At 40.5% G+C, this 25,231-nt stretch overlaps 1 protein-coding gene across 1 annotated transcript in view; it reads right to left on the reverse strand.

Annotated features, from left to right (window-relative positions):
* Positions 1-22,008, reverse strand: part of SLC44A1 (solute carrier family 44 member 1) — a 67,420-nt gene extending 45,412 nt beyond the window's left edge. The window contains exons 1-3 of the mRNA XM_084505147.1: positions 21,751-22,008; positions 5,006-5,095; positions 2,251-2,393 (exon numbers count right to left, since the gene is read on the reverse strand). Coding sequence (XP_084361273.1) covers positions 2,251-2,393; positions 5,006-5,095; positions 21,751-21,777 — 260 coding nt within the window. The 5' untranslated portion in view covers positions 21,778-22,008. The remainder of the gene's footprint in view (positions 1-2,250; positions 2,394-5,005; positions 5,096-21,750) is intronic.
* Between the last annotated feature and the right edge of the window lie 3,223 nt (positions 22,009-25,231).

Genomic DNA, 25,231 nt, shown 5'->3' on the forward strand with positions numbered 1-25,231 from the left:
ACCCTTGACTGTACCAGAGTCTTCACTGCGAACAGTTACAGAATAATCTGCCTTTCTAGAAGATTTTCTCTCACTCTTACCAGTGATGATGATATCCCATGTAAGTGTACCCACTTCAGTCACACTTCAAGCCACGATATATCTTTTTTGAAAAAATATACTTTTGAACCTTACTAAGACTTTGGCTTGACAAGCAACAAGCTCTGTATGTTAACCGCATTTAAAATTTTCTCAATTTCTACTTGCGATCTTTCAGTCATTGACTTTACAAGGTGAAAATCACTTAGCAGTGCTAGATGTTTGTATTCATGATGGCCTAATTTCTGTGATGTACATATCCTAGGGAGACTATTACACTATTATTTGGTGTGTTCCAATAGGGTGCCTGAGCTTCTCAACCTTCTCACACCAAGACAGACATCATTTCTTTCTAAAAATAAAGATGTTTATGTTGATAATTTTAAACTTTGTATCATCTTTCACAACACAAGAATGACAATTTTGTACTGATATACCTGACTTTAGAAAGCACTAAAATATTTATTGCGTGCAGTAGGAATTTTTTTCTGCATAACTGTTAAGCTTTTCAACCCTCCTAAAAGCTGCAATTAGATTAAGAAATGATTCTTTTGACAGAATAAATATGTAAAAGTGTTCATGCTGTTTTATTTAATTTAAATTTTCCTGAAATCACACCAAATACCTAGCAACATTAAACCTTCAACCAGCATGGTGGTTTTACTCAGCTGGGCAGCTGGACTACAACACAAGTGCTCTCTCAAATCCCCCTCCTCAAAAGAAAAGGGAGAGAAGGAAAAAAAAAAAAAAAAAAAGGCTACACAGAAGCACAGAGGGAAGAAAAACAAATTCTCTACTTCCAATCAACAAGCAATGTTTGGCCACATCCCAGGAAGCTGGGCCTCAAATGCATGGAGCAGTTGCTTGGGAGGACAGACATTTTCACGATGAGAGCCACCCCTCTCCTTCCACTTTCCCACCTTTTATTGCTGAGTGTGACACCACACTGTATGGAATATCCCTTTGGTTGGTTTAGGTCAGCTGCCCTGGTGATGTCCCCTCCCAACCCCTTGCCCACCCCCAACCTGCTGGTTCTAGGGGTGTTGAGGGGAGTCCTGGTGCTGTGCCAGCACTGCTTTGTTATAGACAGCACACTGGTGTGATACCACTGCTGTTCTAGCTACGGGTGCAGAGCACAGCACTGTATGGGCCACTGCAGGAAAAGTTAACTCCATCCCAGCCCGACCCAGTAAAATCAGGTATTTAGAAATCTTCATTATGGCAACTCAAACTCAGCATATATGAGAAATATTTCCAAAATAATCCCCACAAATAGAAGATTATCTGCTAATCTGAAAATGAAGTGTGAAGCAAAAGAATATCAATCTCATAAACTGAATAATTTTTAGCTCTTTGATGTAATCAAATAGTAAACAAGACATCTTTTATAACAATTAGTACCACTATTCTAAGGTTAGACTGCATAGCTTACTTTCTAACATTACACATATTGTACAGATGCATTCTGAGCAGGCAGAGCTCAACAGACATCCACTAGGTTTTTGAGCCCTCACTCGAGAATTCTGGTTACTCAGCTCTAGCACTACAACTGTAGTAAGGTTTTTTCCTCTCAATAGACAGAAAATACCTTTGTTAGTTCTGACCTTTAAGTGTGTTTCCCCATGATACTGCTTACTAGGAGTTGTGTGTTGATTAAAATCTTTGTGCACTTTCTCCACGAGCACCTTTTATACATTCTACTTAGAATCCAAGGTTTAAAGTTTTAAAGTCTCATTTTAATGTGTCAGATATATCCCAGTTTCACCTAAACTCAATGGCAGAAATTAATCATAGGATGTCAGAAGTCAAACCATTTCTGCATATATATCATAGGCCTACTCTCAAATTTGAGAACACTTATATTACACTTAAAACCCTAAAAAAGACAACTCTTTAGTGATTGCTACAATATCCCACATTAACTGAATGCTAAGAATAGGACATTTCTCAGTGAATAAACTATGCTCACATTACACTTCCGTCAACATACACTTTCAAAGTACTTTTGATGGATTTTATAAAAGATTGTTGTTCTCCAAGTGAGAACAGTGGAAAAAGACCAGTAGGAAAAAAGGATATCCCCTTTCACATTTTTTTGGAAATCACTTTAAAAGGAAGAAAGGTTTTGCATTTCCTGGTTTACAGAATTAAGCAACTGAATCACATACTCACTTCTTCTGTGTGAGGTCCAGACCACTGTTGACTATTCCCTCCACCTTGACATTTTTCTGTCCACAGATATTTCCATAACTGTCATATCCTGAAAGCAGTCTTGCAGCTGCTCCTGTAGCTATTGAAAAGCCACAGATAAAACCCTGGGGGGAAAAAAGAAAAAAAAAAAAAAAAAAACAATTTAGTAATATTCTCTTTTGACAGCTGGAAAAATTGAGTTTAATTCATTTGTTTCTAAGCACAGCTTCTTTAAATACCCTTTCAGATCAAAGACAGAAAGACAAGGAGAGTCCACAGAGAACTAATGTGCAATTATAAAACAAAATGCAAGGCAAAAAGAAGACTCAAATATCTAACACTGTACATTATCCAAGCAGAGTTAAAAATCTTGTAGTTGTTTTTGTGAGAGTCATAATATTCTCTTCAAGTGGTGCATGAAACAGAAGGGAGGCCAAGGGCAGCCAGTGAAAAAAAGAGCTGGAGTTTTCAAGGGTTATTATGCATCTTAGAAGACTCCAGACCATCCTGATTTTCTTAGTTCAAGATTTGTTCTTTCTTCAAATCTAGTGCTTTCAAAATGAGCTAGAAGGACAAGGTTTATCTGACATAGGTTCATTTTAAGGAAATCTTTTTGCTCTAAAGCAAAAGAAGAGAATGGCCAGGTGAAGGCATCAACTGCTCCAAATGCCAGGTTCAAATGCAGGAAAGAAGGAGGTACAGTGGAAGAGTATGAAAAACAGCACATGGGGCAATGGGAGAAACACCCCAAATCAGGCAGGTCTTTCTGTGAATGTTCAGAGTTTACACTGGCAAAATCAGGATCAAGGCAGTGATGATGTGAACAGGAGACTGCTTCCAAAAGAATCGTGAGCTGTCTCGCAATGTCACTGACAGGGGAGAAGTGAACCATAGGTTTGCTCCACTACTACCAATGAACTGTTTTTACAGATGAGACAAGCTAAGATTTGAGAAACCATCTGAGACGTGTGGAGCAACAGGATCATAGACACTTGATGACAACAGGTAATGAAATCTGCATTTAGCAGTTAAAATGTGGGTGGTTTTAGAGGTCTAAAGATACAAGAGAGTGATCTTTATGATGGACAGGCTATCATTGTAGAGAAACCCCAGACAACAGCAAGCTGGTCATTATCCTTCCCTTGCCAATGCACTAATGCACTTAGACTTAATACTCAAAGTGAGAACAAGGGCAAAGTCAGCAAAAGGCTATCATCACAAATAGTAATTAAAGCTGATTTCCAGCATTCTCTCTCAACTTTCTCAATCTCTTGCTGTTCTATAAAGGATTTACTAGCATGCATTTTACATGCAAGAAAACTCAGGCTCTTGGCTGGTTCATCATTTTTTTCCCCTACACACACAGTAAGGGAAATTATGTAATTCCTCCCACATCTAATCTAAGTCATGGTAACATGAAGATGATCTCCTAGCCCATCATGTTAACTGACTCTTCAGGTGAACATTCCCCTAGAACACTAACTTACAGGCTATTTGACCCACTTGGATAATTGTTCTCTGTACTATATTGCTTAGACAGGAAAATCTGGGACACTAACCTACAGCAGGCTAATTTATGACTGGTGGAGCAAGTGGGTATAGACTGAGTAACCAGAGAGCATCAACAACACAGGCAGAAAAATAACAACCACAACAAAAGCTGCTAGCTCGTTTGTCAGGGAATACTGTGCTTTTAAAGATTTTAAGATGTTCACATGTTACAGTGATGACATAATTTGTATAGTTTAAAGAAAAACTGTCATCTTTGCACTTCAAGTGCAGCCAATAACAAACATTTCAGGAAAATTTAAAAAAAAAATTGTTAATGGATTAAGAATTCCAAAGACCAGAGACTAAGGGACTGCAACAGAGAAAGCTGACAGCCTTCAGAAATTCCAGATGGTGAAGGGCTACTGCATGAAATGCAGCAATGCAAGACAATGACATTCTGTGCTTAAGAAGAACAGAATACGTAGGTCCACAAAACAACACAAAATAAAAAGAAATCAAAACAGCTTGTGCCACCTGGACATGGTCCTGTATATCCAGTTGTAGGTGGCCCTGCTTAAGCATGGGGATGGGACCAGATTACTTCCAGAGGTCCCTTCCAACATCAGCTGTACTGTGAGACTACGATTTTCAGTAACCTGCAGCTCTTGGAGATTTGTTTATCTTTTAATATATAAAGTGCACAGAGTTGTGAAGTTGTCTTGAGCATGACGAGGGTTTCAACACACAGGAAAACTCAGATAAAAACACCATACCATTAGAAATATGGTTGTTAGTATTTGGTGCTTCTAGTAAGCCTCCAAGATGAAAATAGCCAGCTGTTGGATCCTCAGTCTTTTTTTCCTCAGCAAAAAGCTTACAGTAATTCACAGAACTATTTACCAGGCTCAAAAGTATTATTTCCAGGACATCCCCAGTTCTACAAGGAGCATGAGTCAAGTGACACCTCATAGCGCTGGAAATCACGTACAAATGAAACTGGAGTTTCAGGGGAAAGGGAACTGGAGCAAGAACTGGCACAAACAAGAAGTTCTGAATCCCTATCAAAGGCTTTTCACCTCTGCATATGACCCATTTCTGTTCTACAGCTGACAGCTCCCACGACAGTATAGCCTGCACACCTTACCCAGTAAGTAAGTTACTGGATACAGAGTTTTAAAACCACTTTCTAATGAATGCAAACTCACTAACTACACAACATTCATTGAATCCTTTGAGTTTTACTCACCATTCCCACGCAGAAGAGGATGAACAAGAGCAGCCATGGTACATCTGTGCAGCTGTGGTCCTCCAGAGGCTTCCACTCTCGCTTGGAGCTCTTGTGTGAGAAGAGAGAAATGGAGTTAACGACGTTTGTTCAAGTGTCTCCTCTTCTCAGTAGAAACAGGGCAGAAAATAATTCTCCGGGGCATTAATGTATAGCAGGAGTTACCTTTCGTCTCTTCTACACCTGAAGCAGCTTGGTCAAAAAACTTAAGAGAAAGTTTAAGCTCATGAAAGACACTTCAAACCAAGTACCTCCATTGGAAGCTAGACTAACAAATAATTATTTACCCAAGAAACAGGTAATTTATCCAGGAACTTAGAGTGTTTTATCCAAGAAACAGGTTCCTTTCACTCGTGTTTTTTTATTCACTGGAAAGAGATGCTCATGGCATGGAATCAGTGGTATCTGCTGTTGTAGTTTTCCACACCCACTTTCCAACAGTTTGATTTCCATGAAGGAGAAAAGGTTAAACTTTTCAAAAACTGTCAAGTTTGAAAACACTACTGGCAGGTTTAACAAGTATAACACATATAGAATGGATATAATAAATTGCTGTTAAAGGAACATTTTTTTCTATCTGTCAAGAGGCAGCTGAGTATAACACTTCAGCAAAGAAATCCCTAGTCAGTATTGCCCAGGTGTCATAAAGGAAAGTGTTGTATTAAAAGGTTGAAACACTCAATGATGTTGAGAGCTGTTTATTCTTTGCAAAACAGCAAATAAACAGGCAGTTGTAAGCAATTCAAATTGTTTGCTGCTCATGAGGTAAAATAGTTGTGTATATACCACTAAAATGAAGTCTTTTTGCTGTCTAGACAAAAAGACTAGTCATTTTGCTGTCTAGGCAATACAGTTTAAAAAAATACTTCAAGAAAATAAGCTTTTCTACGAAAAAAAAAAAAAAAAGAATGAACACAGACTGTAGCACAAAACTAGCCACCATATTAAAATGTGGATATTATAATGGTAATATTAATTGTAGCTACTTTTAAAAGTACATAGTTGCACAGACAATCTTTTTCAGTTAATTCTCAAGTACTTACTGTTCACACATTTCTATCAAGACCTGAAAAACACCCACTTTGGAAGAAAAGGAGACTGAGGAAGGGAGCATATACAACAGCTCTCATCAGAAACAGGTTTAAAAGGGGTAAGCTATTCAAATTTTAGACTTCTTTTCCTCCCAAGACTCTGAAGCATCTTCAAGACTTAGTTGACAGGGCAATAAGTATCAATACTGAATCAAAACAAATGCTGTTGACATTTCATCCAACCATTCTATCTCCAGTATTTTTGCAGAGTTTAACTAACTAACTAAATAAATAAGAAGCTGTAGCATGTAACTTTTGTGATGCGAGCAAATGTTTTTTCGGTATTCATGACTTTTTGTTTGTTTTTGTTAATTCACCAGTACAAAGCAATCTTTACAAATAATAGCATTAGAAAACTACAAACTGCATATCATAAAGAAGAAATCCTGCATGCACAATATATCAAGAAGCAGTTTTTGAACAGTCTGGCTTTTCATTTGGGAATTCCATCCTATTTTTGCTATCTTATATTAAGGAAGCTCCACTGGCAGATATATGTGTTTATATTGTTAATTCATGTTGCATAAATTCACCGAGTTCTGAACAGCCAAACTTCTTCCTATTTTACTCAGTAATCACTAGCAAGAGGTGCTAAAAGGTCACATTATGCACTCTACTGCACTCATTCAGTAAACCTGCCTTCTGATCCTGGAGAGTTCCCACTTAGAACTAACATACTATTCACACTTAACATTTACAGCTAGATTGTGGCATTTATATTGTTTTAATTAGCATAAATAGAATTGCATAAAATATGTAAAGCTTCATATTCCTCAATCCACTCCAAGAACCCCGGATGTTTTAGAGATTTACTTTGTTTTTTTTTTTTTTTTTTTTTTTTTTTTTTATAAACAGTAGAGAAAAATTTCAGCTCTAGCTGCACCTAAGAGTAAGTTGCCCTTGACAAAAGAGGCAGCACACAAAGATGGACAGGGTGGACTGGAGTTGTTTTGTTTGTTTTATCCGCTCTGAACCATCTGCAAGCAAAATCTTTTAATAGGATTTTTAAAAGCCACTGGACATCCTCTGGAATAGCTCTGGCAATTTAGGTTGTCTGACTAGTTACAGTTACTGTAACTAACCCATTTCATTTACTAACTGGACTACAATTTTTACTTCAGCGAAAAAACTTGGAAGGCCCTGGTGTAACATGTAGGTAAAAAGTTACACAGAAGAATTTAGTCTGTGTTGGTAGTCTTTACTTGACTCCAAAACATTAGTTTCTATTAAAAAAAAAAAAAAAAAAGAAAGAAAGAAAAAGGAAAAAAGCATTAAGGAAGGTATTTTAAGTAAGAAATTTGCCACTGGAGACAACTCAAAAGGCACTAGATACTTATCAGCTTGCAATTTAACCACCCATCAGACTAACATGATGAGAAATGACATCTTTAGATCAGTGTCTTTCTCCGCTAGGCTCTCCTCTGTTCTGTCCTGAGGTTGGCACAACACAAGCTAGCTGCCAGTATCTATTTGCTCTTTCCTTTTCAGTTGCTTCCTTGTACTCTGGATCTCCACTGAATCTTCTTCCATTGCTTTACACCCCTTAATCTTCATTTTTGATGCTGGTGTCTAGGTCTCTCTAGTGGCACCTCCCCTTATACACATAGCTAATTACTCAGGCATTGATTGATATTCATGCTTGGGCAACAGAAATCGTCAACCTATGGTCAACACAAACTCTAACAAGTGTTGTTTGTTCTTCCATCTGGAAACCATGCTTTGTCTCCATTTTAAATGAAATCCCATCAAAACTTTACTTTGCTTTGACATGTTTTGCCTGCAATTCTAAATGGATTTCCACCTCTCTTTCAGTCAGATTAAGACTCTTCAACATCTGACAATGCAAGAAAGTTAAATAGAGGAAAAATATTTTTAATTAAAAAAATATATTTTTTTCTCTTCAAACAGAGCTTTTATAATTTATGCTATGCTACCTGCACACCACTACAACTGAGGATTAGGAACATTTTCAGAGGACTGTATGCAATAGAACGCTCTTCAAGATAAACATGCAAGCTGGGAACATTTGCCTGACCGTAACAGCTATTCAGTGCCGATTTTAGAGGTTAAGAGTTATTTACTTAAGAATCCAAATGAGTGTGTAATCATTGTAATCACTGTACTTGAGGCTACCACAGAAGCACTCATCTGTCCAACCAGACTGCAACACAAATCTAAGTGCATATAAAAAGTGCAAAAATGGGGCTCATCAGGCAAAGAATGCAGATACAAGAAATCACAGGGAATACAAAGAATCATGAAAAAAAAAATAAAAGCTACAATAGATGCCCAGGACATTAACTTCCCTGACACGGTCGGATGAAAAAAAAAAAAAAAAGGCACAGAAGATGTTTGTATGATAAAAATTAGGCATCAAAGACATTTTTGCATGAGATTAGACATTTGTGTGTTTAATGGGCAATTTGTGAGTAACATGTCTGAACCAGGAAGCCAAGTAAAGAACATCTGTAGGATTATATATATATATGGGTAATCAAGCCTGTGGTTAAGTAGCAAAGATGTGGACAGGATCAGGATAACGATAGAATTTGCCATCAGGAGAGGAAGTTGCATCCCATGAGAAAGGCAGGAGGAAGAAATCCTAAATATACCCACTGTACTCCAAGAGGACATGGAGTGGTAAGATTCTAGGTTATTTTAGCTAGCAGGTTTAACATAGCAACTGAAAAGTACAGAACTACTCTGATTAGCATAGGTTATAAGAATACAGACATCTTAGTTAAAGATAGGGTCAAAAAAAAAAAAAAAAAAGAAAAAAAAGAAGAAAATAAAAGGGAAAAAGCTCTCACATTTTTTCATCCAAAAACAAACCTCAGAAAAGACCCAGGATGAAGGGAATTCCATCAAAATCCCTTAGGACGATAAGAAGACACAAGTCATAAGGAAGAGCAATCTTCCAAACTGCCAGTCTAATTCCAGGATAACCAAACACAGTGTTAATAAAGCCATACAAAGACAATATTTTAGAGCAATGTCTGTAGTAACAAAAATCAAACTTCATGAGATACCAGTTGTGAGATAGGCTATTCTGGTTCAAGAGAAGGCTCCCCAGTGCAGCTCCTCAGAGCTCTTGGATTGGAAGACCCCAAACCAAAACCAAAACCACAGACAAATTATTCATTACTTCTACTTGTAACTCCTGTTAGATAAAACACAGTGACCTATTACTCTTCTGCTTCAGCATGTGGTTTAATTCAGTTCCACTTGAAAACAAAAATGACAGAAAATAAGATAGACAAGTTGAAACCACTTTAAAACACATGTACACAAAACATTTTGACATTCCCTCTTAGCAAGCAACCAATTTCCTTTTAGTTTTCTTTCACCTTTAACCCAGTTCTAGTAAAACATGAAGATGCTGCAAAACAACCAGCTACCCATTTGCAGGCATTGAGAATAAGCTTTCACATTTCCTACACTTCAAAATGGCCACTTACTTTTCTATTCCAAACTGAGTACAAGACAAGGCATTTTGACTCATCTCTCTAAACAACCAGGCCTGGATTTATGCAGGTTTTTAGATCCTAGCATTCTCAGGCACTTCAGCAGTTGGCCCAGTTCCCTCTGCAGCCCACTCCTTGCTTTAATGATATGACTTTTCCAGACCGAATCAGACTGGACTGATTTCACCGCTCTTCCGAAACTTTTGTTGGGTTACATTAGTGACAGACACATGCCTCGTGTACAGAAAATGAGCCACTGCTTTCATCATTTATATTCAGTAACTGTTTGACCTTTCCTCAAAGACTGAATAAATTCACAAAATAAATCCACCCTTTGACTCTCTCGTAAACAACACGCACTGAATTTTTTAGACCTCCTCTTCTGGCCCCTGGTCTCCCTGCTCTATCACATCCACCTTCCAAGCTTTGAGTATCTCAGTGACAGCAGCAACCACACACCCTTTACAAAGATTTCTCCCCCAGAAGGATGTTGATATCAAATCAGGGAAGGCAACAACATTTAAAATACAGCTTCCACAGAACTGTTGTTTGGCTGCTGATTACAAACACCGCTACATACGAATATCCAAACTACAGTTTGTTCCTCAAAATGGTGTTTGTGACTTCTGTTTTTTGAAGGTGACATACTTTTATCTTGTTTTTAAGAACAGAAACTAGCCTAAAAAAAAAATCAGTAGTTCTGGAAGGCATGAAACTTGTTACGTTTGCTTTCCTTTGCACTTTCTACAGGGTACTACATCAGATCCTCTTACATGTAACACACAGTGAAAGTTGTTATCACTATGCTTCCAGCAGTAGAAACAATTCCTTATTTTGTTCCTTTTTTTTTTTTTTCCTTCTTTCTCCTTCAGGATTTCTGATATTTAAGAATAACACGGCTCTTGCTACAGCCCCTTCCTCTGCAGCAACAGTTTGACCTCAACCTTTCATTAATTCACAGGACTATGGCAACTTTGAATTAACCAACGCTGCCAAATTAGCTATCACTGGCAAGCTGGCTGAAGTTGGGCCAACAATTTTAAGACTTACTGGGGGGAGAAAAAGTACTTTGCTGAAGGAATGAAATGTGTGTTATTTGTTCCAAAGCTTTTATTTAAACATAAATTACCAGCTGTCTAAACTATTGCCAAAGGATCACATATATGACCTTTTCAAATAGCTATAATTCATTTAGTATTTTTACTGCTCTGCAGAGAGTCACTATATAAAAATCTGAAATATTCATTGTTATCCTTTCTAACTACTTCCAATAATGCTAAGGGAGTACTGAAAATTCTGTTGGTTTTTTTTGTTTGTTTTTGTTTTTCAACTTAAAATTATACCTTTGTAAGTATTTCTTTTTTTTTTTTTTTCCTTCTAAATGAAAGGATAGTTTTTACTGGACTTTCAAAAATCCTCGGGGACATTAATAGTGACATGGCATTTAAAGATCACATGTTACAAAACCCCAGCCTAAGAACCACCTTCATCTAACTTCATCCCTTTCAAATTCCCTGTTGCTTTACCACTTTCCTGTAGTGTCTGGATTCAGAGTTATGTGCAACTGTAGCTCACTGCAGGAAAGGACTGCTGTTGGAAACCATGTTTGTGTTTGTAAATCAAGGAATTCAGAAATGACTGTGTAGCTATGTATCTATCTACACGGGAGACAAACAGCCACAGAACACACATAAAATTAATATGCAGTGCTTGGAGGCAAAAAAGATACTAATCTTGATGAGGATCTTGTGTGGCAAACTGCCATTAAGCCCTGCGGAGCCAAATTTCCTACAAGGAACACAGGTTCTGATGAAGGACCTGAGGTTCAACCAAATCCACGAAGAGCCCTCAGATTATTTGAATTGCACAGTGAGTACAGATATAGTCATTCTTCACCTACAGTGCAAGTTTAATGCTCCAGAATTGCTGAGCCCATTGCTGCACTGTGCATGGCACAAAATGGTCCGTGAGGCATAGTCCACTCCCGAGTATTCCTTCAGAAACAGTCAAGACAGGTTAGAGAGGTTGCTACCAAAAATGTGTGATGTACAGAAGGTGTCCAGCAACCTAAGTTTAAAACTACAAGTTCACGTTATGGAAACATCCCCACACTGACAAAAAAAAAAAAAAAAAAAAGATTCTTGAAACATTTTTCAGTGTTTCCTAACAATCATTTAAAGTGCTGGTTCTTTAATCATTTTATATCTCTTTATGAGCTAAAAAACAGTCCCATTCACATGCTTTCATTTACTGTGATGCATGCCACCTATGTAAAAAGGAGAAACATGATTTACTAGTTGACAAAAAAAGTTCACTGTAAGAATGTAATTGTCTGGTTTACCAGAGAGCATGGCACCTTTGTGACCAGGGTATGGCACACCTTTCCACACTATTCATCTGCTTAGGAGAATGAGCAACAGCTGTACATTGTCCTAACAAAACTTCTTCCACTTTTCTGAACAGATCCTATTTCTAGGAACCTGAAGAGGAGATGAGTCCTGACTCCATTAATAGCTTAAGATGTTTGTAGATTACGCTTGGCCAAAACCAAGAAAGAAGTCCTCTCATAGGCGGCTGCATCATTTTGACATCATTAAATGAAGTATCCAGTCACTTCTCTCCTTTTCATGAAGGATGTTAAGCTGCAGTGAATAAGACAGCCAGTATGCTGTACCTGAATTATGTTTTGACCACAACGCTGTTAAAACACGTGTTACCAGTTACAGGCATAGAAGTGCATCCCCGTAAAAACATCATGAGTCAGAAACTACTTCATGAAAAACAGGGGATTTGTCTGCAGATCAGTCATTTTCTACTAAATTGGCTGTGTATGAGCAAGCATGTAAAACATCAGAATGTGAAATTAAGGTCTAGCAAATCATTTTGCTTTTGCAAACAAAAGCATTAGACAGCTTCTAACCTGTTAACATACAGCACAAAAGGATTCATACTGAGAGCAAAGGAAAAAATATGGTCATTTTCTAAAGCCTTCACAAATAACAAACTGAGCCTAGAGTCCCTGGCGATTCCAATACGAAGGCTGGTGTTTGTTACCACTAGGGGGAATGAAGCCTATAATTATTTTAGGCTCTTGTATTACTTTGAAGATTGGATGATTCAGTTCCTAAAAAATAAAAAAGTTCGCATACGTGGGGAACCACATATACAAACTTATGAGAGAAAAGAATCATCTCAAGGAGATTAGCTCTCTACATAAAATTTTTGTGTGATGAATGTGCATTGCCAAAGCAAAGTCTTGGAGTGTTAAAACTATCTGCAGTACACAATTTCATCAGCTATCTTACTGTTTATTAAAGGAATCCCAGAACTGGTTAAAATGCTCAACACTGACTACCGATTTCCTGACCGTTCCTTAAAAGCATTCAGCTAAAATACCTGATATGGCACACTGCAGGACACATTACAGCTTAACGTGGATTCTGGCAGTTCCCCCAGGTTCCCATTACAACTGATTTATTACCCAGCTATTTGTTGGTGCTCCTCCATTACTAGTGTAGCAACACGCACCAGCAAAAAACAGACTTATTCTGCTAAGCTATACCTGTTCATCATAAGAAAGAGCCACACTGCATCAATAAAAACACCTCCATAAGCACACGAATTAAAAAATTCTGGGTCCAACCCTGTTTGTGTGGCTCTCACTCCAAAAAGCCTGTGGATATAGCATTCCCCAGGTGGTAGAGAGGAGTCTTGTTTTCCCCCAGACTTACAGAACTGAGACTGGGCCTCCTGCTTCCAGGGACAAAAGAGCATGTCACCGTGTTACAGGAGGTGCATACACAGCTGCAAGTGGCAGCTCTCTCTAAAATAAAACATTATTTTTTGATAATAAACGTGTTCTGTCAATGCGCCCTCCACAATGATACTGTTCTCCAGACAGCAAGTCAACACAAACACCTCCGGGCCATTCCAAAAGGGACTGCACTACAGAATATGCAAGTCATGGTGGAGCTTAATGCCCATTTTTGTGGAATGTCTCCTTTAATCTCATTCCAAAATGCTTTATTTTTCAATATCCTGCAAAATAGATGCTAGCTGAACCTTTGGTACCCATGCGCTTATCTGCCTAATGGCTCCACATCTCCAGTCATTCCCCAACACCTCGTCCACCAAGAAGATGCATCTGCTCTTTCAAGTACACAGACAGCTCTGAGCTCCTGCTAGGAAAAGAAAAAGGGTTCTGAACGTGTGATACTACTTCAAAGTAACTGACCAAAACGTAATGAACTTATACTGTGCTTCTCCATTTCAGTGTTTCCACACCTGCTACTTCGTCAATGATCCCATACACCCCACACAGTATTTACAAGTTTTCAACATAACGTAAATGAAATTGAAAGGACATAAGACGGCACTTCAAATATTACTGATGGTTCAATATCAAGATGTTTACACTGAAAATTTGTACTTGAAGACTTCACTTATGAATCTGACATATGCTGTGCTGTGTATCAACTAGCACATCGCTTCAGTCATATTTAACACTGCTTCTAAAATTCCCTTTGTGACATCACTTCCATCACGGTCTACAACTTAAATATTTATCTTGCAACATAACGCAGCTGTTTAAAAAACAGCCAACATGATCAGCACACCTGCTGATATTTTGAAGTTAAGAAATAAGGCCATCTGGAAATAAAAGCTCAGCTTTTAACCCTCAGAGTATTTAGTCCTTGTTTCTTCTCTTCATTACACATAGTTAAGTGTTTATTTGAAAGTGGTAATAAGTAAGAAGACTTAACAAATATGACAGAAATATTTGTCAGGTGATTAAAATATGCATTTCAATGAATGTTTCCTATTTCCATAGTTCTACTGCTAATTATCAATAAAAAGAAATACGCTTAATGATATTTTACACCTAAATAGTTCATCTACACTGATTTTTTTTTTACTTGTACATCAATCAAGCAGATCCTGAGATTTTATTCTTACTTTGAGACTGCAAGTCCCAAATCACATTTTTTTTTCCACACTTGGGACTAGTAAAATTTTGTCCAGCTACAGCATGCCCTTTGCTTCCAAAGAGGCTAGCTTTGCCACAACGTGACATTAGCAACAGAAGAAATAACACAGCAGAAGCCCCACTCATGGGGCTCCACAGAAAATTAAGGACATTCCACAGAAAATGCTGCCCCTACTTCTGTGCACTCTCCCTATTCGTGGTAAGTAATTTGCTCTAAAAGAACTTTCTCCTTTCTGAACTGTCTAAAGCTAGAATTCAAGACCAAAAGCAACACGACTTTTTAAGAGCTCGTGGCCTGTAGAATACTGTTGTGAAAAATGATGTTGCCATGTACTAGAGTCACTGGCAGCAGTTTGCTAAGTATTCTTTCAAAATGCATCCCACATTCAGAGCTGTCAACAGAAAGTCATAAAATTGTGTATTTTTGTATTGCATTTGCAGTCGTTACAGAAGAGCATCCTACGGTTCAAAGGCAAAGACCTACTTGGCAGAGGGTTCTGTGAATCTAGAGGCTCATATTAGCACGTGTCAACACAAACATGATCCTGAAAAAAAAATTGTGACACTACACTGAACACTAGGAACCAACTCTTGCGTACACTGGCCACCTATATTATTCTACATCACTGCATGTGAAAGCTGAAAGACTGAGCTATAATGGAAATGGAGAAGCCAATATGCATATTCAGCCATATCTAAAGAACACCAGTAGCACCAGTTTCCTCTAATGGAGATCAGGAAAACCTTGAGCTTACATAGCCTCCTTGGTAAAAAATCCTGACTTAACAGGCCCAAAATTCTAGCATAACAAGAACAAAAATCACTCAGGATTACAGTAAGAGGGCAGTCAGCGCCTGAAAGACATTTAAAGAGCATTAGACTAGTAAGAACTAATGCTAAGAAGCCTCTAAATGATTTATGGAAGAAAGAGGGGAGGGAGAATAAAAAGGGAAATAATGTATCTAGCACTTACTTTATCACATAAGCACACTTCCTTGTACGTAGGCAATTACTTTGCAGTTCTTCATAACAAACTAGGGGGAGCCTGAAAAAGCATTCCCAGAACACAATGATAATGACCTTGAACAAAACACTTTAATGGGTTTCCTGTTTTGTTTCTACAGACCTCAATGTTATATTCAGAGATCCCTTCCTCAGACAAATAATGCATCTGGAGAACAGCAACAGTGGTTCCAATGAAAAAAATAAATCCAGTCCAGAGTTCATTTGTGCTGTAAACAGCTGCTTAACTGTATCACATTTATAAGGAGAGGATATCAGGCGCAAGTCACTGCATTCTGTTTGCCTCGACACTCCACTTTATTCTAGCAGTATTGCTGGTTAAAACAGCTACAGACAGAAACTGTCATGTAACAGGCAGGACAGAATCTCAGCCTTCCTATATGCTGCAATCATCTCCCATTCTTGCAGTGCATTGGCACACTAGGCATTGAAATCATACTAAAGCAGAGAAAATTAATCTTAAGACTGGAAAACTGAACTTCAAAAAGAAAGGTTTTGAATTTTAACTTTTTGTTCTACTTAAAACATTCTTGAGGTTGTTTATATACAACCATACCCTTTCATTCCACATTACAAATCTGCTTACCTAAAAGCCTTAAAAAAAAAAAAAAAAAAAAAAAAGGGGGGGGGGGGCAGTCTAGGGATATCATTAAATGCAATAAGATGTGTTTACTTCATAAATCCATAAAAGTTTGAAGTGATTGGAAGACTTAGAAGAGCCCTCTAATTTATTCACCAACACAAACTTGTTCCCTGAAATTTATGCCAAAAAAAAAAAAGCATATATAGGTTTGATATAGATTAAATGTATATATATATAGGTTTGATTCAGACATATGGTTTGATTTTTGGGTGGTCCACACAGGAGTTGGACTTGATGATCCTTGTGGGTTCCTTCCAACTCGGGATATTCCATGATTCTATAGGTAAAAAATTGCAAATCGGTTCACTCAGTGGGTAGAACTAATCTGGCAACACTCCCTGTGAGTGGTTTTTAACAGCAAACCTTAAGATTTACGTACCTGCCCAGCTTCCTCAAGTGAGAAAGACTCAAACACGCATTAAAAAAAAAACAAAAACAGTTCCTATCTTATTTCCGCAAGTTTTGATTTTCACAAACAAAACCCCTGAAGTTCAAGTGAACAAGAATTATAATTAAAAGAAAAAAAATGCATGCATAGTTAGCACAAAGCTCCCCTTTAGAATTAACAGCATGAAGACAGCTGACAACTTCCCCACATAACCAGTGTCATTTCTTCATCATGAAAAATAAAAGTTGTCAGTTGCACGACGCTGAATACACCCTTATGATTATCAACCTACAAGTCTGATCGCTGACAGCAATCTAGATGCCAGTTAAATTACTGTAACATAAGCTTTTAATTTAACATTTACTATTAACGATGCAAGATAATTAATCCTTTCTAAAATCACTCTCACTTTACAGAAGAATTGTCTTGTAAGGATGCAATGTTCCATGCTTGCTCTTAATCCAAGAATTCATTTTTGAAGTGCAAAAAAAAAAAAAAAAGCCAGTCTGAGTTATCTGTCTCACAGAGCAAAAGGAAATAATGTGTTACTTACAACTTTTAAGATCTGACACAACTGAAAAACAGTCTAAACTTCAAAAGTAGCTAACATCACTCAATGAATTTGAAGAAGAGTATTCACAAGTAGCTCTGTAGTTAAAATATTTTTTCTGTGCTAAGATCAAAAGGAATCATTCGCACCTGTTGTACAGTTGCTTGTGACAGCATGTGTAAAATATACACCTGATGCTTCACAGGAAGTGAGTGGAGCTCAGACCAGAAATACAGCAGGAAAAAAAAAAAAGAAAAAAGTAAAGAGCGCCATGAGTTGCCTGACTGATTTATTCTGTTCTCAATCCTGCTTGTATGCTTCATCCTTCATACTGCTTGCCAGAGGCTTCATCTGGTGTCAAGGTGTTGAAAGGGAAACTAAACCTTATAGCTGGTGAAAGCAGAACTCACAACTCATTCTGCTTCTGCCCGTCAACGTTGTTATACAACTGGTCTTCTTCCTTCATCATATCCATGTCCACAATGAAACAGGCATGGTTTGGTGCCTCTTATATGCAGAAATTTGAGGGCAAGAACCTCTGACAAAGCTATGGGTGAAGTGCAATTAATGATAGGTATTATACGTAGCACCTCACAGGAGACTTGAATGTCACCAGAACTATGAAAATACTTAAAAAGCAAGGAATTCTACATTTATTCTGTGATGCTTTGATAGTTTAACGGAAAGTTAATGGATGATGTCTTCTCCTCCTTTTACAATGGAAAGCTCTTTTGACCAAGGCCACCAATAAAACCATCAAGAATATCAAGTGCTTTGTTCACCCCACTTGCACCTCCAGTTTTGAAGGAACTCAAGATTTGAAGTTCCTTTCACAAATATCTTGGATTAAGCTTATAGCACAGAAAGGTGTAAGGGTTGAAACAACAACAAAAAACAATACAGTTATTTCCCAGACCCAACACAAACAGCAAGACCCTGATAAGTTGTCTTGGTCGTATAACAGCATGCCAAAGCAAATACCTTGGAACTACTACAGTCAGCCTCTTCAATTCATCTACAGAAGAGCAGGAATGGAGAAAAGATTCTGTATCACAACTACTCCACGAAAAAGTAGTCTGAGAAGGTCCACTTCTTCCCACAACTTGTTCCATTTCATAAACTATGATTTTCTGACTCCCATGTATAACAATGCTAACTTTGTGGAGCTGTGCTATATACCAGACCAGTGGAGCAATCCCAATTAAAGGAAGGTTGCTTGCTTAAAAAACACCTGTATGGATTACTTCAGTCAAACAGATTTACAGCAGAGCCTGACATTATGATGAGATGGGAATGATGAACTCTTACAGTACCTTCTGCAAATCCAATTTATCATGGACTAATACAATGAGACAGCAGAAAACACCACTGGTGAAGGAGAAGACCAGAAAGAAAGTAAAGAGAATATTGCTACTCAACTACAAACTTGAATTTTCTACTTCAGTGAAACTAAACCTATTAGAACGAGTTCAGAGGAAAGCCAAGAGGATGATCAGAGGGCTGGAGCACCTCTCCTATGAAGACAGGCTGAGGGATTAGGGGCCTGGAGAAGAGAAGGCTCCAGGCAGACCTTACAGCAGCCTTCCAGTACCTAAAGGGGGCCTATGGGAAAGCTGGGGAGGGAAAGCTGGAAAGGGACTTTTTGTCAGGGGGTGTAGTGATAGGACAAGGAGCAATGGCTTTAAACTAAAAGAGGGGAGATTTAGATTAGACACTAGGAAGAAATTCTTCCCTCAGAGGACGGTGAGGCCCTGGCACAGGCTGCCCAGAGAAGCTGTGGATGCCCCATCCCTGGGGGTGCTCAAGGCCAGGCTGGATGGGGCTTTGGCCAACCTGGACTGGTGGGAGGTGTCCCTGCCGATGGCAGGGGGTTGGAACTGGGTGATCTTTAAGGTCCCTTCCAACCCAAACCATTCCATGATTCCATAAAGAATATGATATATAAAAAATCTAGGGATTTACAGCAACCATGCTCTATTCTTGTCGTGTGCTTTTAAGAGTGTGATTTTTTTTAAACACAGGTTTTTAAATAATGATGCAGATATTTTTCAAGTGCATGATTCAGATCACAAATGTTTAATTGATTTGTCAAGGAAAAAAACAGAAAACAACTGGAAATACACACACACACAGCTGCAGAGAAGAGAAAATAACAGTCTGAACATACTTGAAGAGTAACAGGACAGTATCACAGAAGCTCTGGAAGAATACAACATCAAGATACAGAGAATTATTGGCAATACCAAAAGCCACAGAGGCCAGGGAGGGGAAGAAATGAGGGGAAGCCTCTGAACTTGGCCAGGAGGAGTATGTAGAGAGCTTAATGAAGTAAATTGCAGCTCTGCACACAAATAGCATTGGAAGAACTTAGTATGAAGAAAGAGGAAAGAATGTACAACAACGGATTCAGATTTCATGTTCCAAGAGTTTGGAAAAGAAGGAAAGCAGACTAGAGCTGACTGTCAGTTTTACAGATGAAGGACAGTAACTGTGAATAAAATCAGGTAGGGAATATGATGCCAGGAAAAGGTAAAAAAACACACATTGGGAGTTAAAATTGAATGAATGGGACTTTGGGGGCAGGCTCAAGCAAACACGAGAATCCAAAGGTAAACATGCCAATTCCAATCATGTTTTTTTGGAAGCCTTTAGATTCTGCAGGGAAAGAGATACAGGAAAAAGCCTAAGGCAGAGCTCCTGACAGCTTGCAAAGCAAAGGAACTGGTGAAATGAATTGGAAAAAAAAAAAAAAAAAAAAAACAGGCAATTGAGTATGAAATATAAGACAGGAAGAAGACATTAAAGAAATCCACCTGGCTCTACAACCAGTCACAGGTATGTGCAGTAACGTAAATGAGATGAGGAGGTGGCAGTCATGAGAAAGGACTTGGGAGATGCAGTAACTAAACAAGAAAATGGCTGGCAAAGTCACAACAGAAGTAATCACCTCTCTCAGAAACAAAAACGGGGATTAGCAGATGAAGATCAAACAGGCTAGGGAGCTGAAGAATAAACTTAATGAGAAATCAACTTGATAAAGTCATAAGGAATGAGGGTGAAGAATCGTGATGACTGTACATCAAAGGACAAGATGAAGCTAAACAGGTAGAAATAAGAAGTGAGGCAACATGAAGGAACGTCTGGTGGAATCCTGCTCAAGGAAAGCTTCAGAGGAAACAAGGAAAGGGGAAAATAAAAAGGCAAGGCTAGATGAGGAAGCCAACTTCTATTGTTAATGATAAAGGGAGGAGAAGACAGACGTTAGACTGTAATGCAGTGTTGGTAGAGTGATTTCTGCAAACAATATGCCAGACGAAACTGTTGCTGGTAAAATATTCAGCAACCACCCTTTGATTTGGATTTCCCGAGGAAACGCACAATTGCTCACGGTTTAGGAATTAAACAGCCAACCATTGTTTATAGCTCAGTTACATATACGGGATGCTAGGGTCAATTACTGTACCACATCTTGCCACACACAGGGAAAGCAAATGAAAGGTTCGGCAGCATACTATTAACATCACGAGATCTGGAAGGGGAGAGCAAATTTCACTGGAAAACAAGATCAGTTACACGAAGCCTCTGAACAGGACAGACAGTGAAAACCTCTGATCCTCTGTTTCTCCTGCTTTTGGCGTAGCGCTACCCCCCAAACAAGCCTGCTGCTTCATTTAAGGGCAGCACAGAACAGGGGGACGGCAATTCAGATTCATGCAGAAGACCCAAAAAGGGGCTTGTTAAACACTTAGGAAAAGCAACCTGGGCGTAAATCGCGGAGAACAAGGCTGGGGGAGAGGACTTGGAAACAGAATCGCTTGCAAACACCAAACTCGCTCGTGGTGCTCCAAGTCTGCACCGGCTCCACTCGCGCCGCTCCTGACAGCTGTGTGCAGCCCTGCTGCGAGCACCGACCCCACGGGCACCCCCGGCAGCCTGCTGCAGTGGCCTGGCAGCTCCCAAATCCCCTTCTTGCAGCTTGGGGGGGGGATGAAATATCCCCCCCACACACCGCAATTCAGACCCCTTTTACCCCCTGGGCTCATCGCCTGCCTCTCTCGCAGCGCTGCTGTGCAGGGGAGGACGTGCACCGGACAGCTCTCTGCAGCGCTCTGCACGGGAAGGACTCGTTAAAAAAATATAAATAATAATTAATAATAATAAAATGATAAAAAAAAATAAACAGCAGGAAAGGGGAAGAAAGCCCCTGCCTGAAGGGCTGGCTGGCAAAAAGTCATCCCCGTGATGAGTCATCTGGGACAGCGGGCGGACTTTTCCCCCCTCGAAGCTGGGAAAGGGAAGGGGGGGAGGAAGGAGGGAAGCCGGATCCGGCCACACCAGAAGCGACACCGCCGAGGGGACACCGCGCTCGGCAGGGCACGGCCGGTTCCCCCCGGAGCCTGTTTTTTTTTTTTTTTTTTTTGGGGGGGGGGGGGGGGGAGAAATCTTAAATAAATGAACAGCGAGGGGCTGGGAAGGGGCTCAGCGGGGGGAGACGGGGACACGGGGTTAATGGGGCTGAGCGGATTTGGGGTTGAGGGGATTTGGGGGCGAGGCGCTCACCTGCGCGGCGGAGCTGCAGCAGCCCATGGCGGTGCCCGCTAGGCGCCAGGCGGCGGCGGGCAGGCGCTGGGCATCCACCCGGCGGCGCGGCCCGCCCCGGGGCGGTGGTGCTCGGCGGTGCTCGGTGTGGTGCTGCTGGTGTTGGTGTTGGTGCCGGTACCGGTGCCGGTGTCGGCGGGGCGCGGGGCGCGGGCGCGGGCGCGGGGCGCGGGCACGGGCACGGGCACGGGCACGGGCACGGGCACGGGCACGGGCACGGGCACGGGCACGGGCACGGGCACGACTCCGGCTCCGCCGCGGCGCCCCCCTCGGAGGCGGCGGCGGCGGGGCCGCGGGTGAGGGGCGGGGCTTTGAGGGAGGGTGGGCGGGGTTTAGGTGAGGCGGGCGTGGTTTCGTGGGGAGGGGGCGTGGCCAGCGCGCCGCAGCGCGGGGGGTACCTGCGCCAGCCGCCGGCCCCGCCTCCGCTTCCCGCGCGGCCGGCGGCTTCCGGTGGCGCAGGCTCGTCTGCCCGGCCGCGCTGTTGCCATGGCAACAGCGGGCACGGCGCGGCCTGCATGGGGCTGGGCCAGGCCTCGCCTCTCTCTCTCCCCCCACGCCCCTTCCTTTCACTCTCCCTCTGCCCCTCGTCTCCTCGGGTGCCACCAGCCCCCATTAGTGGTGGCAGGAGATGTGCGTGTGCTTCATCCCTGCGTTGCAGCAGCTGATGGCCATGTGGCTGTGCAGCTGGCTGTGGTCCTCCCCCAGGCACCCCACGTTGGGGCTGGTTGTTGTGCAGTGCCTGCCCCCGTGGGGCTGGGGGGAGGTGGGCTTGGGGGCACGCTAGGGCAGCACAAACCGCGTGAGGATGGTGGGAGCCACATCAGCACAATGCAAAGCACCTTAGGGCAATTGTGAACCACATCAGGACCATACGAACCACATTAGGGCAATGCAAACCACACCAGGACCGTGCGAACCACATAAAGGCAATGCAAACCACATCAGGACAATGTTTGATGTATCGATAACACATAAAATCAGGCTTCAAGTGTAGGCTGGACCACTTCTGTAAGCCACACAGTTAGCTAGTGCCTGAAAGCTTCTGAGCCAGCTAACATCATGTAGTTATTACTAGCAACAAAGGCGACAGGTTTCCTCAGGATGAAACGGTGTTCCCCTTGGAAGCTCACAGCCCCTCAAAAGATGAGTTTATGTGGCCCAGAGATGGCCTGAATGCATTAAGTGACTCCAAATTTTAAAACGTTTTGCTGAATCTTTTCGGCGGGTTTAATTCAATCAGTACAATAAGACTATCCGTGAGTAGGAATAACACCATATTGATTTCAGCTTAAAGTGATCCTTTGACAGGCAGAATCAGGCAAAAGAGGCCTTGTGACTAGAGAAGGAGTCTAGTTTAAGAGGCTTCCAAAATAGAACTAAAACTGGCATGTGGGTGAGTTGTGAATCATACGTCTTTTTTAGCTCTTCCTCAATGGCAAATAACATCACTTTCACAATCTTCATTTTGGACTTTCTAACACTTGGGCTAAAATATCTTTTTTACCACTTGTACACACCCTGACATTATTGTTGATTGCTCTGCCAGATTCTACCCAAATATTTCTGTTGTATTTGAAAGCATGACCATCAAAGAACTGTTCTGCAAGAACATGCTCTAGGAGGCATGTTCCTTTTGTGGCTGACACAGGAACAGGTAACAAGAAACCCCTAGACATTTCTTGTCTGTCGTGGGACATGTCACTTCAGTTTCTCTGTTCTGCAGTATTGCCGTTTGTAAAATTGACCTTTGTCCGAGCACTGCTTTTTCATTTGCTTCAGTAACAGCAGGAAGATGAGAGTGCCATAGAAGTGATTTAGTCAGTTTGTTAAATAGACCTTTTTTTTTTTTTTATTAGTCCTTGTGTTTCATCCAAGTGTTGTCATTATAATTAAATACCGCCTTCTGCTTTCTAGTTACAGGCTTCACACATTCAGCACGATTATCAGAGGATGGTAATGGATTAAACACAGGCTCTGCCCCCCACATTTGTGGGCTCTTTCTTGCCAATAGTCAAAAGCTCTGCGTAGGGGGAATGGTAGATTTGTAGTGATTAAAGAATCCTGGGCCTTCAGTGGCTGGAAGAGCATTTATGTAAAAGCTTGTAAAGACATACCAGCTGTCGCATAGGTAACTGGGGTTTAGTGTAAGTATGTGACAACTGTGGGAAGCAATTGGACAAATCCGAGCCTTAGAAGTAATCACCAGAGTAATTGCCCTTATCTGTGCTTCTGCCCTGAGGAAATTAGTTGCATTTTTGACAGGGATGCAGCAGCAGCAATAGAAGTCTGGCTTTCCTTAGTTCAGCTCTGCTTTCTTTGGCCAGTCACACAAAGGAGAGGAAGAGTTAAAAGGTTCTTTCTTATTCATGTTTGCGTTTGCTTTTGTATTTATTCAGATTAGTATTTCAGGAATAAACTGGAAGGTAAAGAAAGGGGGATTGCTGAATCTTAATTCAGTAATACATAAGTTGAACTTTAAGCATATGCCTAAGTACCTTTTTTTGAGTCATGTTTTATGGATTTCTTTCTGAAATTGATTATAATCTGCTCTAAGGTATCTTTACATTGCAAGCTGTTACAGCGTAAATCTGACTGCCCAGATTTAGAGTTAATAAGAATCTAGGTCTTTTTCTGTGGCAGATTTGAATCTGCCCTTCTCCCTTCAGCTAAGAAGGATGAGCTTCATCTCTGTTTTCATTTCATTGCTAGACTCAGAATGACAGGTTAGAGTTTCTGAAGTACCATCTGATATTCCGAAAGGGAGCACCACAGAGAAGGCCCTAAAATGACAAAATGGCTTTGGTACTTGAGTTAAATAAATTGTAGCTTATATCCAGACTGCTTCCACTCTAGGAAATGTAGGGAGGGGGAGGGGGAACAAAAAAGAAGATAAGGAAACATTCCGGAAGGTGTGAAATATGTGACAATATTTACCTTTTCTCACAAGATGTAAGATCCTGACCTTGGGCCCCCATGTTTAAACACTTAAGTATTTTACAAAGGTAAACAAAAAATAAAATAAAATAAAATCCTTAGCTTCTATTACAAATTAACAGGAGACATGCCTGTCAAATAGCACTAGATAAAATTGAAATTTGTTGTATATGTTCCAAAATAAGCATGTTAGGATGGAGTTTTCAGGCAGGCTCAGTATTGGGCTAACTGCTTAATCAAAAGGAGGTCCAGATCTGCCCTGGTTGTTGAAGGAAGGTAAGAGTTATACCATGCAGTCTAAATATCGAGTACTGCAGCAGCAAGGTGTTGTCACAGTCTGCGTGTTCCCCTCCCTCTTCTAAAAGACAAACTCTGCTTGTTATCATTACACTTACTTCTTCCACCTACCACTGAATTTGCATGCATGAATGCTTGGCAACAACTCTGTGTTTTCAAAAATCCTATCCTCTGTGCTGTGCCTAGCCTCAATATTTGTTTTTGTTTGTTT

Source organism: Aythya ferina (assembly GCF_964211825.1).
Source record: "Aythya ferina genome assembly, chromosome: Z".
In the NCBI taxonomy this organism is placed as follows: domain Eukaryota; kingdom Metazoa; phylum Chordata; class Aves; order Anseriformes; family Anatidae; genus Aythya; species Aythya ferina.